Raw genomic sequence first — 16,812 nt, forward strand, 5'->3', positions numbered from 1 at the left:
TGCGTCCCGAGAGCCAGTGAAGCTGTTGAAGAAGGGGAAGGGAAGCCAATGTGGGTGGGGCATTCAAGACCAGGCGCACCAAGGTGTTTCGGACTACCTGCAGTCTGCACAACGAGGACTCATCGGCTGAGACCAGGAGAGCTTTACAGTAGTCGAGGTGGCTTAGTACCAATGCCTGAATGAGGGTTTTGCGTGTGGACTCCGGGAGGAAAGGGAAGCCTCGCCTTAACAGGCCAAGCACATATTGTTATATAGACTATCTGCTATATCACAGATTATTGTAATATGCAAGTGCTTTGGTTCTGGTTAGGCATGCTCCACATTTTGTGTGTGTGAGGGGGGATCTGACCCCTCTGAAGCACCTTCAGGTCTCATGGATTCAGCAAATTCAACTGGACGTCCACTGGTGGGTCCGTTCTCTGCATCTATCAGGTTCCCCTGGATTGGGTGCCAGACCCGATTCGGTAGCGAGGCTGCAACCTTACTGTCGTTCCTCCCACCCCATCATCATACCTGATTCCAATATGGAGCTGGATCGGTACTGGCTGGAATGCGGCCTTTTGAGTCATACTCAAAAACGCCTTATTTCGACAGGCCCTGTAAGAAGTATGGCTGGGACGATCTTTATGGCTCCAGAACGTCTTACAAGAGTCCAGGGACAATGGGTATGATGAACTGGCGGATGCCAGAGGTCTGGACACCTCCACAGACACTGGTCTAGTCTTTCCTCCAAGTGTGGCTACAGAGAAGGGGTTTCCTTTGCCATGGTGATGAGGAAGGCGACTGAGGTCCTGGACCTTACAGTGCTCATGACGAGCGTTTTGACAGAGTTCTTTCAGCCGGGAGTCACCCCCAAGAGACTCTCTCCTCACTTTTAATGAAGCCCTCACATATGTCCTGCTTGCAGCCTATGCCAAGCTCTTCACATGAAATCCTGTGCACAGGACAATTTCCCGCCTCCACTGCTCACTCCTGGACCAGCTTTTCTCACCCAGCAGCCCACTCAAAGATTCTGGTTGCCCAGGCCTTCACTTCTAAATGTAACCCTGGTGCCTTCCGTAACACGCCCCGGATAGGTAATCGAAGAGGCTGGATGCCTTTTGGCAAGAGGATGCTCTCTTTTGCCAGCCTTGCATTGTGGTCAGTGAACACCACATGCTTCTTGGGCCGATATACCAACTTAGTTTGGTATTAGGTTGTGCAAGTGCTGCTCATTGTCTTGGAGGAGACTCAAGCCATTCAGACCCAGGCATTGTTCACCATTCGCTGCGGGCTAGGTACTACAGGTTTGTTAGGCTGAGGGATTGCGTTGTTAGTGGCATTCAGATGCCGTGCCTTGCTGAGATCTGATTTTTTCGGGGGTTGTTGAGGCATCCCTTATGGACATACCCTTAGATGGCACTTGCCTCTTCAGCGATAAGGCAGACTCTGCGTTGGATCGCTTTAAAGACAGCCTGGCCACTGCCCGGTCACTGTGTCTCTCCATTGTCCCACGCCAGCCCCATTCTGCCTTTCACCCCTTCAGGGGCTACAGTAGGGGCAACCAGCAGCATTCATTACTGCCCAGCCACCAAGGTCCCCAGGCCCCCCCAGTCTTTTTGTGGTTGCAGACGCGGCTCACGCCAACCTTGTGGGACACACAGCCAGAGGTCTACCTAGTCACCCCACCCCCTGCCAATCACAGCATCAAACCCCCTTTAGTTTGCCCTGTTACCACCACAGGCAACCATTTAGAGGGATCCAATACTACCTGCCCTGTTGGCAGTCCATAACATCGGTCAAGTGGGTACTTAAAACTATTCAGTTGGGTTACTCCATCCCTTTCTTAGACACCACATCGTCCATACCACTATCCACAAATTCGCTGACGGAAGACCACCTCTCTCTGCTCCTTAAGAAAATGCAGGCTTTTTTTAATTAATTTTTTTACCAAAGGAGCCTTTGGCTATACCGCTACTTTCAGGTGCTGAAGTATGAAGGCCTCCGCCCTATTCTAGATCTGTGCTCTCACAAATACGTCCTGAAGAAGGAGACATTCAAGACGTTCACGTTGGGTCAGGTTCTATCTGCCTTGGAGACTAGATAGTAGCACTGAACTTGCAGGACGCCTACTTCCACATACTCGTCCCGCCTGCCCACAGGTGTTACCTGCAGTTCACGGTGAGCCACGAGCATTTTCAGTTCACCTTGCTCCTTTTTGGCCTCACCAGCGCCCCTCGGTTTTCTCCAAGTGGATACAGAACAGCTGCAGGGGTCTGTGGTTCCAGCCTTCCCCTATCTTGGCAGCTGGCTGTGGAAGGCAGGCTCGCCCCAGGCATTCATTTCTCACCCCCAGACTACGGCAGACCACCTGCATTTGCTGGAGTTTACTATCAACGTGCTGAAGTCACACCTGTCAATCAGATGCTATTCTGGAAAAAGTGCAGTTTCAGGTTCTATCCTGGATTTTGGTGAGACTCACTCTGAGTCTGCTGGGACTCGTAGTCTCCTGTATCCTGCCTGTAAACATGCGGGCTCTGCAGTAAGATTTAAAGTCCCAGTGGGTGCAGCTTCAGAGGTATCTCTCCGACCTGCTCCAGATATTGAAGGGAACTTCAAAAAGATCTGTGGTGGTGACAGATGCATCTTGGTTGAGGTGGCCATCGGTGAGAGGTGGAGATCAGTGGACTCTGGTCTCTGGTAGAGTAACAACTCCACATCTACCTGTTGGAGTTAAGAGTGATTTGCCTGGCATTGAAAGCCTTTCTTCATTCCATTAAGGGAAGGCTGGGTCAGATTTTCACAGACAAACCCACTACCATGTGGTATTTTAACCAGCATGGCAGGGTGAGGTCGTGGATCTTATGTCATGAGGCCATGTGTCTCTGGACTTGGCTGGAACATCAGGACATATTTCTGGTTGTTCAACATCTGGTGGGCTCACTGAGCACCAGAGTGGATGAACTCAGCCGTCGATGCCTAGTGGATTACGAATGTCGTTTCCACCAGGAGGGGGTGCAAGTTATCTACAGCAAATGGGAAGAACCTTAGTTAGATCTTTTCTCCACCGCCGAGAATTCGCAATGTGAGCACATCTGCATACTGGGGTTTCCAAGGCGACTTTTGTTCTGAGATGCTTTTTATATCAAGTGAGGCTCAGGTCTGCTGTAAGCCTTTACACAGATATCCGTTCTGCCCAGAGTTATCAAGGGGGTTCAGGAACAACGGGGCCCAAGTCATTCTATGGCTCTGGATTGGGCACAGAGAATAAGGTATCATGAACTCCTGATCATCGGTCCTCTGATCAGGCCGCCCCTTCTGGAGGATCTACTGTCACAGCGCCTGAACCTGCGCACACTTGGTTTTCATGCCTGCAGATTGAGCAGCAGCAGTTAACCCCTTTGTTGCTGCCGTCTGCCAACGGCTGTCGCGAGCATTACCTCGGTAGTGCTGCACACGTCCGTTGGCCGACGCGGCCCTCCCCGCGCAATAAAACGCCCGCAGCGGGGCGGATTTTGCACCGTGCTAAATGGGTTAAGTGTCCGACCACCCTGCAGAAGTTTGTAATGTCACTCTGGAAGCCAGTCGTCCCTCAACCAAGACGGTATGCACCTGCCATTGGGACACATTAGTGGCTTTGTGTGCTGCCAAAAATGTTGATCCTCTCTCTACACATTTATCAGTAGTGTTATTTGTTGTTTCCTTACCCCAGCAAGGCTTTGCTTTGGGTACAGTTTGGGTTCTTGCGGTTGCTGGACCAGCCCTCCCTGTTTAAGATTTTTGTTATGACTCATTTCCTAAAAGGACTATAACACATTAGCTCCACAGTCCATCATGACCCCAAGTTGGACCTGAACATAGTCTTGACATTCTACATGTGCTCGCCCTTTGAACATCTGTGTAATTGGTCTCTATTTTTTGACCATAAACTGCTTTTTTAGTTATCATTGCATTGGCCAGGAGGGTTAGCAAACTACTGGCACCCTGTGTGCAGCCTCCCTACACCTTTTACCTAGATAAACTGGTTTTGAGACCACATTCCTATTTTCTGCTGAAAGTGGTAAATCCGTTCACTTAGGCCAAATCATCACACTGCTGAACGTCTTTGCTCTGCCTCACCCTTTCAAAGAGGAGGAGAGACTCAACTACCTGGACCCAAAAAACCCATTATTTTTCTATATTGATCGTGTGAAAGAGTTTTGAGTGGACAATCAACTCTTCAATTAGTTCTTTACAGCAGAAAATGGAAATGCCGGATAGACTCTGGTTATCTCAAGATGGATTGTGCTCTTGATTAAAATCTGCTACGCGCTGGCCTAAAGGCTACCACCTGGGGCTTGCATGCTCATTCCGCTAGAGCCAAGGCTGCAACCACTGCTTTAGCTCGCAGAGTCCCTATCCTGTACATCTGTCCGGCTGCGACGTGGGCGTCTCTGTACATGTCTACCAGGGTCCTCTGTGATGGGCACTTTTACCGTTTGGTACTCCAAGACTTCCTGGTCACAGACCTACCTCTGTGGAGGTATTGCTTATGTATCTATTTGTAAGGTAAGGAATCTGCGGCTAGAAGTCTCTATCAGATGAACAAGTTACTCATCTTTGGTAACTCCTCATCTAGTAGAGGCTCTATCTAGCCGCTGGATCTTTACCGACTCTCCTCGTTCTGCAAATGGATTTTCCTGCATAGGGTGGCCCTTGTAGGTCCTTAGTGTCTTCACACTTTTCCATTAGCATCTTGTCATGGCTCTGTGCTTCTCACATGGAATTGTCACAGAACAAAACTGATGGGGTGGCGTTTTTATAGGCACAGTGCATGTCCCTGTTGGCGTGCATGACAGACGCAGAGCTGAACGGCACCACTTACCGGCGTGCAGTTGTACTGCTTAAGATTTTCCAGATCCAGTCTTACACCTGGGAAAAAGTTCAAATTAAAGAATCTGCAGCTAGACAGTCTCTAACAGATTAGGGGCTACTGAAGGTAAGTTACTTGTTCACGACTGACATAAGGGATATAGCCAGGGTTCAAGTCATGTGGCTCATGGCAGCCAGTCCACAAGTGATGTTCAAGAAAGCTTGTGAGTTTATTTTGCTTAGCAAAACCTGGTAGAGACGTTTGGGAGACCATGAAGCAGAACTGGGGAAACAGGAAGGTTACATTTGCAAGGGAACCTGCAGGCAAATGAAATTGAAACAAAAGTTTGCTCTCATTTCATTTTAGTATTTTGAACTCAACACGTTTAGTACTTCCAAGCAAGACCTTTGAGTGTTGGTTCTTTTGTCTTGGTTATGTCTGCAGAGGAAAAAAGAAAGAAATGAGTCGTACATCTATGCCAACACTCGCAATTGTAGTTGATTAGTGAGATGAGAGTTTTCCACTGTGTTAATCTTTTGATTAATTAAGATCGAGTTCATGTGGTTTTGAGATGATGCTCAAAGTTCAGTCTGTGTGTCATTGTACATTAACAAATGTTACCTTTATTTGCAGATTTATCATCTGTGTTGTAACCACGCTTAACATCAGCCAATTTTTGTGAGAATGAGTGAACTTGAACAGTTGCGGCAGGAGGCAGAGCAGCTGCGAAATCAAATCCGCGTAAGTCTTCCTTTTCCTTTCTTGGCTTCACATCAATAGGATGTGAAGTCAAGGACCACTGTTGTAGTTAAAATCTTATGTATTGTGCTCCTTTTCTGTGCTCTGTCAAATTAAGTTCAGATTATGTTCTTTTTATTGGCATTTAGAACAGTATTGCAAGTACAGTATGACGTCATAATCATTTAAAAAATATATTTTTATTGGCATTTATAGTCATACAATTATATTATTCACGTATAGAAATTCGAGATATATTAATTATCGGACACATTCTAAGTGAGTTCTTCCCATTTGGGCAATGGGCTTAATGCCGGCAACATTCGCTATACAACCAATGCAATTGATCAATCTATTCAAGCACATGTTGCACTCATTGCACAGTGTATTCCAATGCTAATTGTGGATAGGGCGGGGTCCATCCCTTCTTCGGATTTTGTGGCGCCCATTATAAAACCTTCCACAGTCCTTGGGGCCTGACCAGTTTGACACCATAATCATAACCGTTTCTCCATATTCAAAGCACAGGCCAGAAGAGGAATTGGGCATTCTAGCACTTCTACAAAAAATGTTCTTCATACCATTAAAGTACGTATCAAACTGAATCCTACTTAAAACCATAATCATGGTGGTTGGACGTCAGGCAGATATAACAGACTGCAGGCCCATGCAACTCAATCTTTCATATCCTTGTTTAGTTTAATTCCTGTGAAGTCTGGATATGTGATTCCACCATCATCTATTCAAGAATATCTTCATGCCAAGATCAACAAGTTGCAGCCAGTGTATCCTTGCTCTACGCCTAGCCATCATTAAACATTGGATTATGATCCTGTGGTGGATCTTTCCCCTTTAGGTCGAAAGACCAACATGCAAATGTTTATGGGTGTGCTGAAAAATCGGTCCATCATTCACTGATCCTGAGATACTGTATCCTCTTACAGAACACACATAGATGTCTATAACCATTGTAACCATCCACCAGTCCACTTCCTACATCTAGGGCATGAATTTGTAAAATAGTGATACTTATGTCATTGGTTAAAGGTGTGTTCTATGGTGAAAATTAAAATGCTAGAGTTTAATTAGGATGTTACTGAATATTGTATTCACATTTGCAAATCCCATGACCTATTCCTCCTCTGTCAGGGCTATGTTGCTTTAGTGATTCCATTTGAACCTTGGTGCCAGTGTAGGTTTGGGGAAACTCTCAGTGCAGTACCCATTAAAACATAGATGTCAACTTGTTTCACAGTTTGTCATTGGTTGTGGACAAAAGCCCCTGCAAGCCCCGATTAACAAGGTCCTTGTTTGTTTTAGCAACCAGCACTATGATCTTTTCCCTAGCTGAGTCTGATAATACTTCACCATTTAGTGCCTTAAGTACTTTATCAATAACTACATCTAAATTGTTTTAGAGAAAACCCATTTGTATATGGAATCATAATACCTTGTATCTCATGTATTGAGGATAGAAGTTCCTTTGACATTTCAAGGAGTTCTCCTTGCTTCAGTGCAAGCTTGGGGATAACTGATCCCTCAGTTGAGTTTTCTGTCATGACGTTGGATATATAAACTCTGCTTGTACTTCTGCAATGAGTTGTTGGTGCCTACTTCTGTGTGTGTGTTTACATGCATACATGTATGCATGCATGTGTGTGTGTTTGTACATGTGTGTGTATATATGTATATATATATATATATATATATATATGCAGCAACGACTTAGGTCATGAAAGAGGCCGTCTCACAGGGCGGTCCGTGATCAGGGCACCGGCAGCCCTGTACAATATTGCCCAAAGTACTTCCCCGCTCAGGAAGAATTCTCACGGACACCTCGCATGGGTTTGCAGGTAATTTATTCACACATCAGACTGCACAGCAACGCGTTTCGACTTTCGTCTTGGTCACGCTAAGAAGCATTACAGTTTGCACATTCAAATACACATTTGTTACTAAACATAAACAAAGGACTAAACCACCGTGATAGATTGAAATAGTGAAATAAAGCAAGTGGTGTTTAGCGGTGCCACCATTTTTACCTAGTCAATATCGTTAATACATTCAGTTTGTAAAGTACCTCATGTACCTAAGATACATCACAAATGATCACCATAGAGTAGATTCGGCTATTGTGAAAATAATCAAGGTGTTGTGACATACTGAGTGTAATTAAGTTATTTACAGTACAGGTTCAAAAACACACATCTCGCCCCAAGTGGGCTAGCTCATGATGAACCTAAAACATCCGGCCCAAGTGGGCTAGCATTTCCATGATCAATGTAAATTAACAATATATACAAGGTAACACCTCATAGAGTAGTCATATTAGACCAGTTCGAACTATTAAGCTGAATCAAGGGTCCCGCCCCAGTGGGCATAATGTATCAAAGGTACTCCCCGGTTTGTATTTACAAATGGTCTTGTTGCAGATAAGGTCCAAAGGCGAAGACCGCCCACACCATGTAATGTGCCACAACCTAAAATTGAAACAAAATAATAAAATCAACTAATTGCATCATCTGATACACTACTAAATTTTAAAATTCGAAGACAGCAGATATATATACAACAGATATACACATATACATATAAACTACACCACAGGAATCTATATACATAACACAATTGATGTATCATCTACAGCTTATGATCTCTATTTACATATGGAAGGGGCTAAATTAGTTTAAATGTATAGCTAACTCTTCATTGGAATTTAGTCCCTGCGGGATCACAGTTTCTAGGTCGAGGATGTATTTGGACTCTAGTTTGTGCAAAGCAAGTTTACGATTACCTCCGTGCGGGCTAATAGGAACATCATCAATGACCACCATTCTTAGTAATTTCTCATCTTGAAAGTGTTGTTCGTAGAAGTGTCTGGCAACAGGGTACTGTCTGTTATTGTGTTGAATGGCCCTTATGTTCTAGGACTCGTTTTTTGGCACCATGAATCGTACTGCCAATGTATGCCTTATTGCATGGACATAATAGTGCATACACACAGTACATGGTATTGCACGTCAACTTCTTTTTGATGGTGATCTCTCTTTTGGTGCCTGCAATGGATAATGTTCGGCAGTCAACACTGTGACTGCAGGCCTTACATTTTCTGCACCTAGTGAACCCACCTTGTACAGTTTTGGTAGCCTTCCCTGTTGCAGTGACTAAACTGGGACTTAGCTCATCTCTAAGTGAGTTACATTTTTGAAATGTGATCTGCGGCTTGACATTCAGATGTTTCTCAAGGTTATTATCTGTTAGTAACACATGCCAATGTTTCTGTAGTATCTTACGCAGTTGGGATGTTTGCCCTGAGAACCTCGTTATAAAACGTAAAGTACTCTTCTCTGGGACCTCAACATTAAGATAGAGCAATTTAGTCCGAGTCACAGTGTCTACCTTAGCACAGGCCTCAGTAATGTTTTTTCTGCTCTATCCCCTTTCCTGGAAACGACCTATCATGGTTTGTTTCTCTAGTTGGTAACTTTCATCAGAGCTGCAGTTGCGTCTGGCCCGTAACAGCTCTCCATAAGGGATGCTGTATACTAGATGTCACGGATGGGAGCTGGCAGCATTAAGAATGCTGTTGCCCGCAGTGCTCTTGTGAAATAGTTTCGTCTGCATAGTATTGTCAACAATCTCTACTAGAACATCCAAAAATTACATTTTTCTTTCACTCATGAAAGACCCGACCCTGTCCGCATCGGACTTTCCTGCGGGCCTCTTGCGGGGCTTGCTGCAACCTGACCGGCGGGGGAGACCACGAGAGGCCGCGGCTTGGGCCTGACGCCTGGGCCTCAATGTGCAGCTGCAACCCACCTTGCACAGCCTCCCTGCCCACTAGAATCGAGACCTGGGAGATCGCTTGCCGCTCCGACCCCGGCTCCCCATTGCTCCTGGGACACGGCAGGAAACCTGCATCGGAGGGGAGCGAGGACCTGACCGGCGGAAACAACCCGCCGCACCGGCGGCGGCCGAGCCGAGGATGTAGCGGCTGGCTGCCTGGTCCCACGCCCGGAGACAACGTGACCCCTGAGGTACTGAAGGTGGAGCGCCGGTGGGGCTGAGGTGCCCAGTGAAAAGGCCCCACCGTCCGTGCCTCGCCGAACGGCCGTGACCACTCGACGGGGCCCCTTCCCCACGCATGCACGGTGTGGCTACGAGTGACAGACGCCGCTGGGAGCCTGAAGCGGACACCGGGACCCACACGTGGGGGCGCCGGGAAATCGCTGGAGCCTTACGCTCATCTTGCGACACACACTCCATCAGTGGGGACGTTGCCTATCCCCGGCTACTGCGGACCCCCCCTGGGTCCCCTGTGATCGGCTGAGTGGTGGAGCCCCGGCGTGAGCTGCCCAGCTGCTCCTCTGCCGGAGAATCAACGCCATTGAGGGCACGTGAGGCGCCAAACCAGGGCTCTGGGACGGGTGAGGAAGGAGAAGCCACACACGAACGGAGGGGCCTTGCAATGCGGATTTCCACGGCCGAGGCGACCCAGCTTCCTTGCAACACGCAGAGGAGCGACGAGACTCCAGCCACGAGTTTCTGGCTCCCCCGGCACACATACTAAGGTACGCTGCCTGCCCTACCTGCCCTACCTGCCCTGAAGGACCTGTGGATCTCGTGGGCAAGAGATCATCTGCTGCCACGCAGCCAGCTATCTACAGTATGTACATGCCCGCCCCAGACTGCTGACCGACGTCTGCTCCGCCATCCTACCACATAAACTTACTCTGCGGACTGGAACGCACGGTGCGTGGGATGCCGGCTGGCCAACCGCATGGAAACAGACACAAGCAAAGGCCACACCGCCACTTTCAGACACTGCCGGAATCGTACTCCGGAAAAAGCCTTCTCCTCCTGACAAACAAGGCTGAACTGATACCCAGGCACACCCTACCGCGTGCCGACAGACATCCAATTCTCCTACAACCCCGACAGGACTGATAGCCCAGTAGCCCTGCCCATGTCCGAAGGGGTAAGAACGCGCACCGGAACTGGAGGCGCCCCGCCGAAAAGGAAGACTGATAAGACGCTAAAGAGGATGGATGCCGACCAGGTGACCACAAGACTGGATAGCGTGCTAGCTGCCATGGAGCGCTTGGAGGAGTCGCTCCAGTCGACCAGGGCATCACTGGAGTCCAAAATCGACAGCGTCGCCATAGACCTCACCCACCTGAGGGACGATCACAAGAAGCTGGCGGACCGGACCAAGACTCTGGAGGGCACAGTGGCGGGCCTTGAACCCCGAGTCACCCAAACAGATAAGCAAGTACAGGACCTCTTGAACAGAGTAGAGTTCCTGGAAGACCGTGCCGAGGATGCGGAAGGAAGGGCACGAGGCGACCCAGCTTCCTTGCAACACGCAGAGGAGCGACGAGACTCCAGCCATGTCACATCGGTACTCGGCGCCCATGTAGAAGCAAATGGGGGCCTGGCGTCTCGTCAGGCTGGCTTCCGTCCTAGGCACTCTACTGAATCTGTCGTGGTGTCGGTCCTGGACAACCTCAGGGAGGGCATAGACCAAAACAAACACCAGGCCCTGGTGCTCCTCGATCTCTCCGCCGCTTTTGACACGGTGGACCACTCCATCTTGCTTTCACGTGTCAGAGCGGCGGGATTCGAGGGCTCAGCCCTGGTTTGGCTATCGTCCTTCCTGAGGGACCGCACCCAGGCGGTTCGGCTGGGGGATCTCACAGCCACCCCACTCAAGGTCACTTGTGGTGTTCCCCAGGGTTCTTCTCTTTTCCCTTTATTGTTTAATCTATATATCTATCCTTTAATCTTTGCACTCCAGCAGCTGGAGGTCACCGTATATAACTATGCGGATGACCTCCAGCTCATTTTCAATCTCTCTTCCTCTTCTTACTCTGTTTCTAACTTTCAGACTATTATGATTTTTATCAGGGACTGGATGAACCACAACCATCTGAAGCTCAACCCGGACAAAACCGAGCTGGTCCTCACGGGTGGTTCTTCCAGTCCCTGGAACTCTCTATTCTGGCCTTCTTCTTTTGGTCCCCCTCCCACTCCCTCCTCCACTGTCAAGACCCTAGGTATTAAAATGAATAATCATCTCACTCTACACTCACAAATTAATTCTGTTGTTTCTTCTTGTTTTCTCACCCTTCGTACTATTCGCACTGTTTCCCGCTTTTTTTCTCCCCTGGCACTCAAACTGATTATGTCCGCCTTGGTGATCTCCCGGCTGGATTACGCCAATGCCCTGTACAACGGCATCCCGGCGTACAGCCTACGGAAGCTCCAGATGGTTCAGAACCAGGCGGCCCGATTAGTGTATGGCCTCTCCTGCTCCCACCACTCTACTCCTTTGTTAAAGGCGCTCCACTGGCTCCCTGTCAGGGAACGATCCCTCTTTAAAACTGGCTGTATGGTTTTTCAGGCTCGCCAGGGTTCTGCTCCCGCCTTCATTACCTCCTTGATTAAGGAGTATGTCCCTCCCAGAGAGCTTCGCTCGTCGTCCCAATCACTTCTGCAAATTCCACGTTACAAACGCAAAAAATGGGGAGGGGCCAATTTTTCAACTTTGGCTCCCACTTTTTGGAACTCCCTCCCTGACCACCTACGGTCTGCTAAATGTTACCCCTCCTTCCGCAAAGATCTTAAAACTTTCTTGATCAAACAGGCCTTTTCTCTGTAAACTACTATTAGCCCATTTCACAACACCAGTATCTACTTCTTCTCTCTGCAAAAATTTGTCTCCATAGCGCCAAGAAACCGCACGGTGAACGCAGCGCTTTATAAGTATTTTAAATTCAAATTCATGACGAAACAACATCAGACTCGTGGGGATCCCGGAGAAATGGGAAGGCAACAACCCTGCCCAACGGGTAGAGGACTGGCTGCGGGACATACTGCCAGAAGACACACTTTCGCCCTACTTTGTGGTGGAACGGGTGCATCGCGTACCCACGAGACCACTTCCCACAGGCTCTAACCCAAGACCGCTGCTCCTTCGGATACTGAACTATCGGGACAGAGATACGGTCCTGCGAGAAGCCAGGCGGCTTGGGGAGATACGAATAGACCATGCCACAGTTATGTTCTTCCCGGACTACACCATCCAAGTACAGCGTCAAAGGCACTCGTTCCTGGAGGTAAAACGGAGGCTCCGCACAACAGGCCTCAAATATTCCCTCCTCTTCCCTGCGAAGCTAAGGGTGGTTGTGCAGGATAAGACTTACTTCTTTAACAACCCAGAGGAGGTGAGCTCCTGGCTGGACAGCGGCACTGACACAACACCCAGGCAAATACAGGGCTATGAGTCGAGGCCGCGGGCACGTGGGCCGAGACGTCGTCGCATGAACAGAGACCAGCAGGCCAGTCGCCCGGAAGAAGCAGCACGCCGTTCTCCGCCGGCGGACCAAATTCTTCAGGAACAGCGAGATGCACTCCGAAGGGTCTCACAACTGAGCAGTTCACCGGCATCGGACGTCGCACTGGGTGCCAGCCCACGGATTGTCCCAAGCGACGATGAAGCCATTTATGGAATTCCGGACTCTCTGCTTTCGGTGGACTTACCGGATATCACACCGCAGACAGCTGATCAGCTTCATTGACATTGCACGAGACATCCAAGCGGAACCTGCTGTAACGGAGGGGACGGCGGCGGGGGCCGGCTGGGCGCTGAGGCGACACCGGTACTTGGTGATGCCGGGAGACTCTTCCCCCCCCTTGCCCATAAGCTGGATGGTGGAACGCTAACGCAGTGAGTATTGCCCCAATCGCGTAGACGCAGGCAAGGTGCGGTAGTGGTGGGGGTCACCCTGCGATCCTCTTCCCCCCCCCCCCCCCCCCCCCCCCCCCCCTCTGCCTGCTGGCCCCAACGAACGGGGAACTAATAATGCCAGAGGCTCGGGTGGTGTGAACAGTTTTACTTTTTCCCCTTATATGGCTGGCTGGACTGGGACCCCTGCACGGCAGGCAGCGCTACATTCCGGCGCAATGACTTTGACAGCAAGATGTATATATCATATGGCCCGGGGAAGGACATTGATCTCCTTCTTTATCTAAATAACTAAACCGCCAGGACTGTGATTAGCACACGATACCCCCTAGACTTGAAAGGTTGTCCCTCTTTATCAAGAGTATGGACGGTGGCCCGTTTCGCTACTGCCCTTTTGGCATTCTGGTGTGGTTCACCCACAGTTGGTTCTTGTTGTTACTTGTTTGCCCCCCCTTTAATGTCTTCCTGAACTGTGCTGAGTGTATTGTTGGGAGTGGTCGTGGGAGCGCTAGGTGGGGGGATGCAATGGACCCGGGTCTGGCTGATGTATATGGAAATAGGGGGAGGATACCTGCATTGATAAAATGTCTACGATAAAAATCTGTACCTGGAACATTAGAGGCATGCACACGCCAGCGCGCCGTTATCAAATATACACCTACTTGAAAAGGCATCAGGTTCACATTCCACTCTTACAAGAAACGCACTTGAACAGGGCAGAAGTAGTCACACTGCGCCGCAGATGGAGAGGGCAACTGTATGCCACCGAGTACTCATATGCCCGCGGGGCGCTATTGTGGGTGAAACCGGGTACTCCCTTTACAATGACTGACACCCACACTGACCCAGAGGGTAGGTATGTGTTAGTGAACGGCCGCATTGATGGGCAGCCCGTGGTTCTGGCGTCCATCTACTCTCCAAACACGGAACAGGGGGGCTTCCTGGCACACCTTTCAGAGAAATTGGTGCCCTGGCACGGAGTCCCCTGGATTCTCGGGGGGGATTATAACACAGTATTGGATGCTACACTAGACCGCTCAGCCCCACCCCGGCCTGATGCATCATCTCATGGAGCAATGAGGGCACTCACCCAGTGGGCGACACAATGGGACTTAAAGGATGCATGGCGCGCCCATAAACCTAGCACCAAAGTATACTCCTATTATTCAGGGGCGCACGCGTTACATGTCCGCCTAGACAGATACATGGTGTCATCAGAGCTACTGCCACACATCACAGACTCTCAATACCTTGGCCGAACACACTCGGACCACATCCACACACACTGAAAATAGCTTGGGAACGCCCACACCCGCCCATCCCTACATGGCGCTTACAACCAGCCCTGCTGTTAGATGCTCCCTTCAGAGACTCCCTGCAAGCCTGCGTAGCACAATACTTCACAGACCACTCTGGCACAGCGTCCTCCCCGCAGATTGAATGGGACGCCTTCAAGGTTGTGGTAAGGGGACACTGCCTGGGTACACAGGGGAACATGCAGAAAAAGCTGGAGGCTGACCTGCGCCGGGTAGAGGCTGACTTGCTCCGCCGGGAGCAGGAAGCAGTGACCGGAGCAGATGACCAACTACGCGAGGCTCGTGAAGAGCACACAACACTACTGGAACGACTACGCCACATCAATTATGCAGCCCATTCGGCGCGTGTGCACCAATACAGTGACAAACCCGGGAAATTATTGGCCTGGCTAGTCAAACAAGAGAACCGTACAGAGCCGGTGTCTGCCATCCGAACGACCAAGGGGAAGGTAGTGTACACTCAGAGCAAAATACACCAAGCCTTTGTGCACCACTACTAAGCCTTGTACAGGTCGCAGCTGAGGGTCTCATCGGTGACTATAGCCAGTGGCGGCTGGTGACATTTGAAAGTGGTAGGGCGTAAAAGTTTTGTCTGAGTGCCCGAAGGCGAGTGAGTGTAGCGAGCGAGTCCAGCCACCATATGGTGGGGCTCAGGGAAATTCGGGAGGAAAAAAAGAGCAGGCAAATGGTGCATTTAAGCAAATTTAAGGAAGCAAGAGAGTTGATAAAGCAATTGTGAAAGTGTAGTTATGAAATAAAGACATTTCATATGATAATGGTGTAGGTAGCTTAAAAAGCATGCACCTTTAATTACAGCCATATGCACATCATGTTTTTCCACTTAAACAAGCCTGTTTAACTTTCAAGATGCCCTCGCGTTCCCTTGTGTGCAAGGAATGGGTGCTTCTTTCTCACTCATAGAATATAGATGGTATCAGTCTAGTAGAGAGTGGTGGGTGAGAGGAGAGAGAATGTAGATCCAGGAAAGGGAAGCTGGGTGGACAGAGACCTCGAAATGTAGAGGGATGTGAGTGGAAGGAGAGAGTGTGCAGAGAAAGGAATGGGGAGCTGGGTGGACAGAGAGAAAGGTAGAGTGAGTGTTGGGTGAGAGTAGAGAGGAGAGGGTAGAGAAAGGAAAGGGGAAGTTGAGGCAAAGACTAGAGATCGAAAGGTAGAGGGAGTGGTGAGTGAGAGAAAAGGAGAAGGTAGTCGAGCAAAGGAGTAAAAGGGAGAGAAATAGGGAGGAAAGTGGTAGAATAACTGAAGGCAGGGGAAGGAGTTGGTGACAAGCATAGAAGGGAAAGAGGATGAAAGGAGGAAACTTGGTGGGAAAGAGGAATGGAGAGAAGTGGAGTGAGTATCAGAGGGAGGACAGAAAGGAAAGGCGGAGTGGTGAGTGAGGCAGTGAGGAGAGAGACAGAAGGAGTTGTGGGTGTGAGGAGAGAGAGGGGGGAGAGAAAGGAAAAGGGTTGTGGTGGGTGAGAGAACGAGGAAAGGCAGATGTGTTGGGTGAGAGGCAGAGAGGTGAAGAAGGAAAGGGGCAGTGGTGGTTGAGAGACAGGAATGAAGGTAGATGTTTTGGGACGAAATGTAGAGAGGGAGTGGAAGGAAGGACGGGCGAAAAAGAGGAGGGAAAGGAAGGTAGTGGCGAGTGAGTCTTGTGAGAACATCTCTTTGCGGAACCACCGTGTCCCTTCCTTCGGACGTAATCCGTGTGGTAAGAACATTCTGCTCTGGTTTTCATCTCGTCCCATGAGGAGTGGCAAGACTCTTGTTCAGAAAAGAACCCCAAAGCTGCCCCCGGGCCACCCCCTTCTCAGCTGCTCGGCACCTTCACAACAGCCTTGTTGGAGTCTTGTTTTCGGGTCTCATTCGTTTTTGTGCTTGGAGAATAAAACCTGGGGTGTGGATGGGTGGGGTAGGGTGTACTGTGTGGAGAACGTGAAATCATTGAAAATCTGAATCAGTGGTGTCACTTTTGGCTGCCGACTGATCTATTTTCATAACGAACACACTCTTAAAACCCCCCACACAAAAACACTGATCCTTCCTTTGTGATCGGGATCAGATTGTGTGAAAACCTCTCTTGTGAACCGCCCCCGCAGTCTCTTGGGGACAGACCTAGTGAACAAGGAAATCATTTAAAGAGGCAGACTCACAGATTTCTGATGTGACGAGCG

At 49.3% G+C, this 16,812-nt stretch overlaps 1 protein-coding gene across 2 annotated transcripts in view; it reads left to right on the top strand.

Moving 5' to 3' along the window:
• The window catches only part of GNB4 (G protein subunit beta 4), a 699,556-nt gene that overhangs the window by 247,514 nt on the left and 435,230 nt on the right, over window positions 1–16,812 (top strand). For both annotated transcript variants that reach the window (XM_086944371.1, XM_086944370.1), the window contains one exon: window positions 5,465–5,572. In XM_086944371.1, coding sequence (XP_086800497.1) covers window positions 5,516–5,572 — 57 coding nt within the window. In that variant the 5' untranslated portion in view covers window positions 5,465–5,515. The remainder of the gene's footprint in view (window positions 1–5,464; window positions 5,573–16,812) is intronic.

The sequence above is a fragment of the Lissotriton vulgaris genome, chromosome 11 (assembly GCF_964263255.1).
Source record: "Lissotriton vulgaris chromosome 11, aLisVul1.2, whole genome shotgun sequence".
In the NCBI taxonomy this organism is placed as follows: Eukaryota; Metazoa; Chordata; class Amphibia; order Caudata; family Salamandridae; genus Lissotriton; species Lissotriton vulgaris.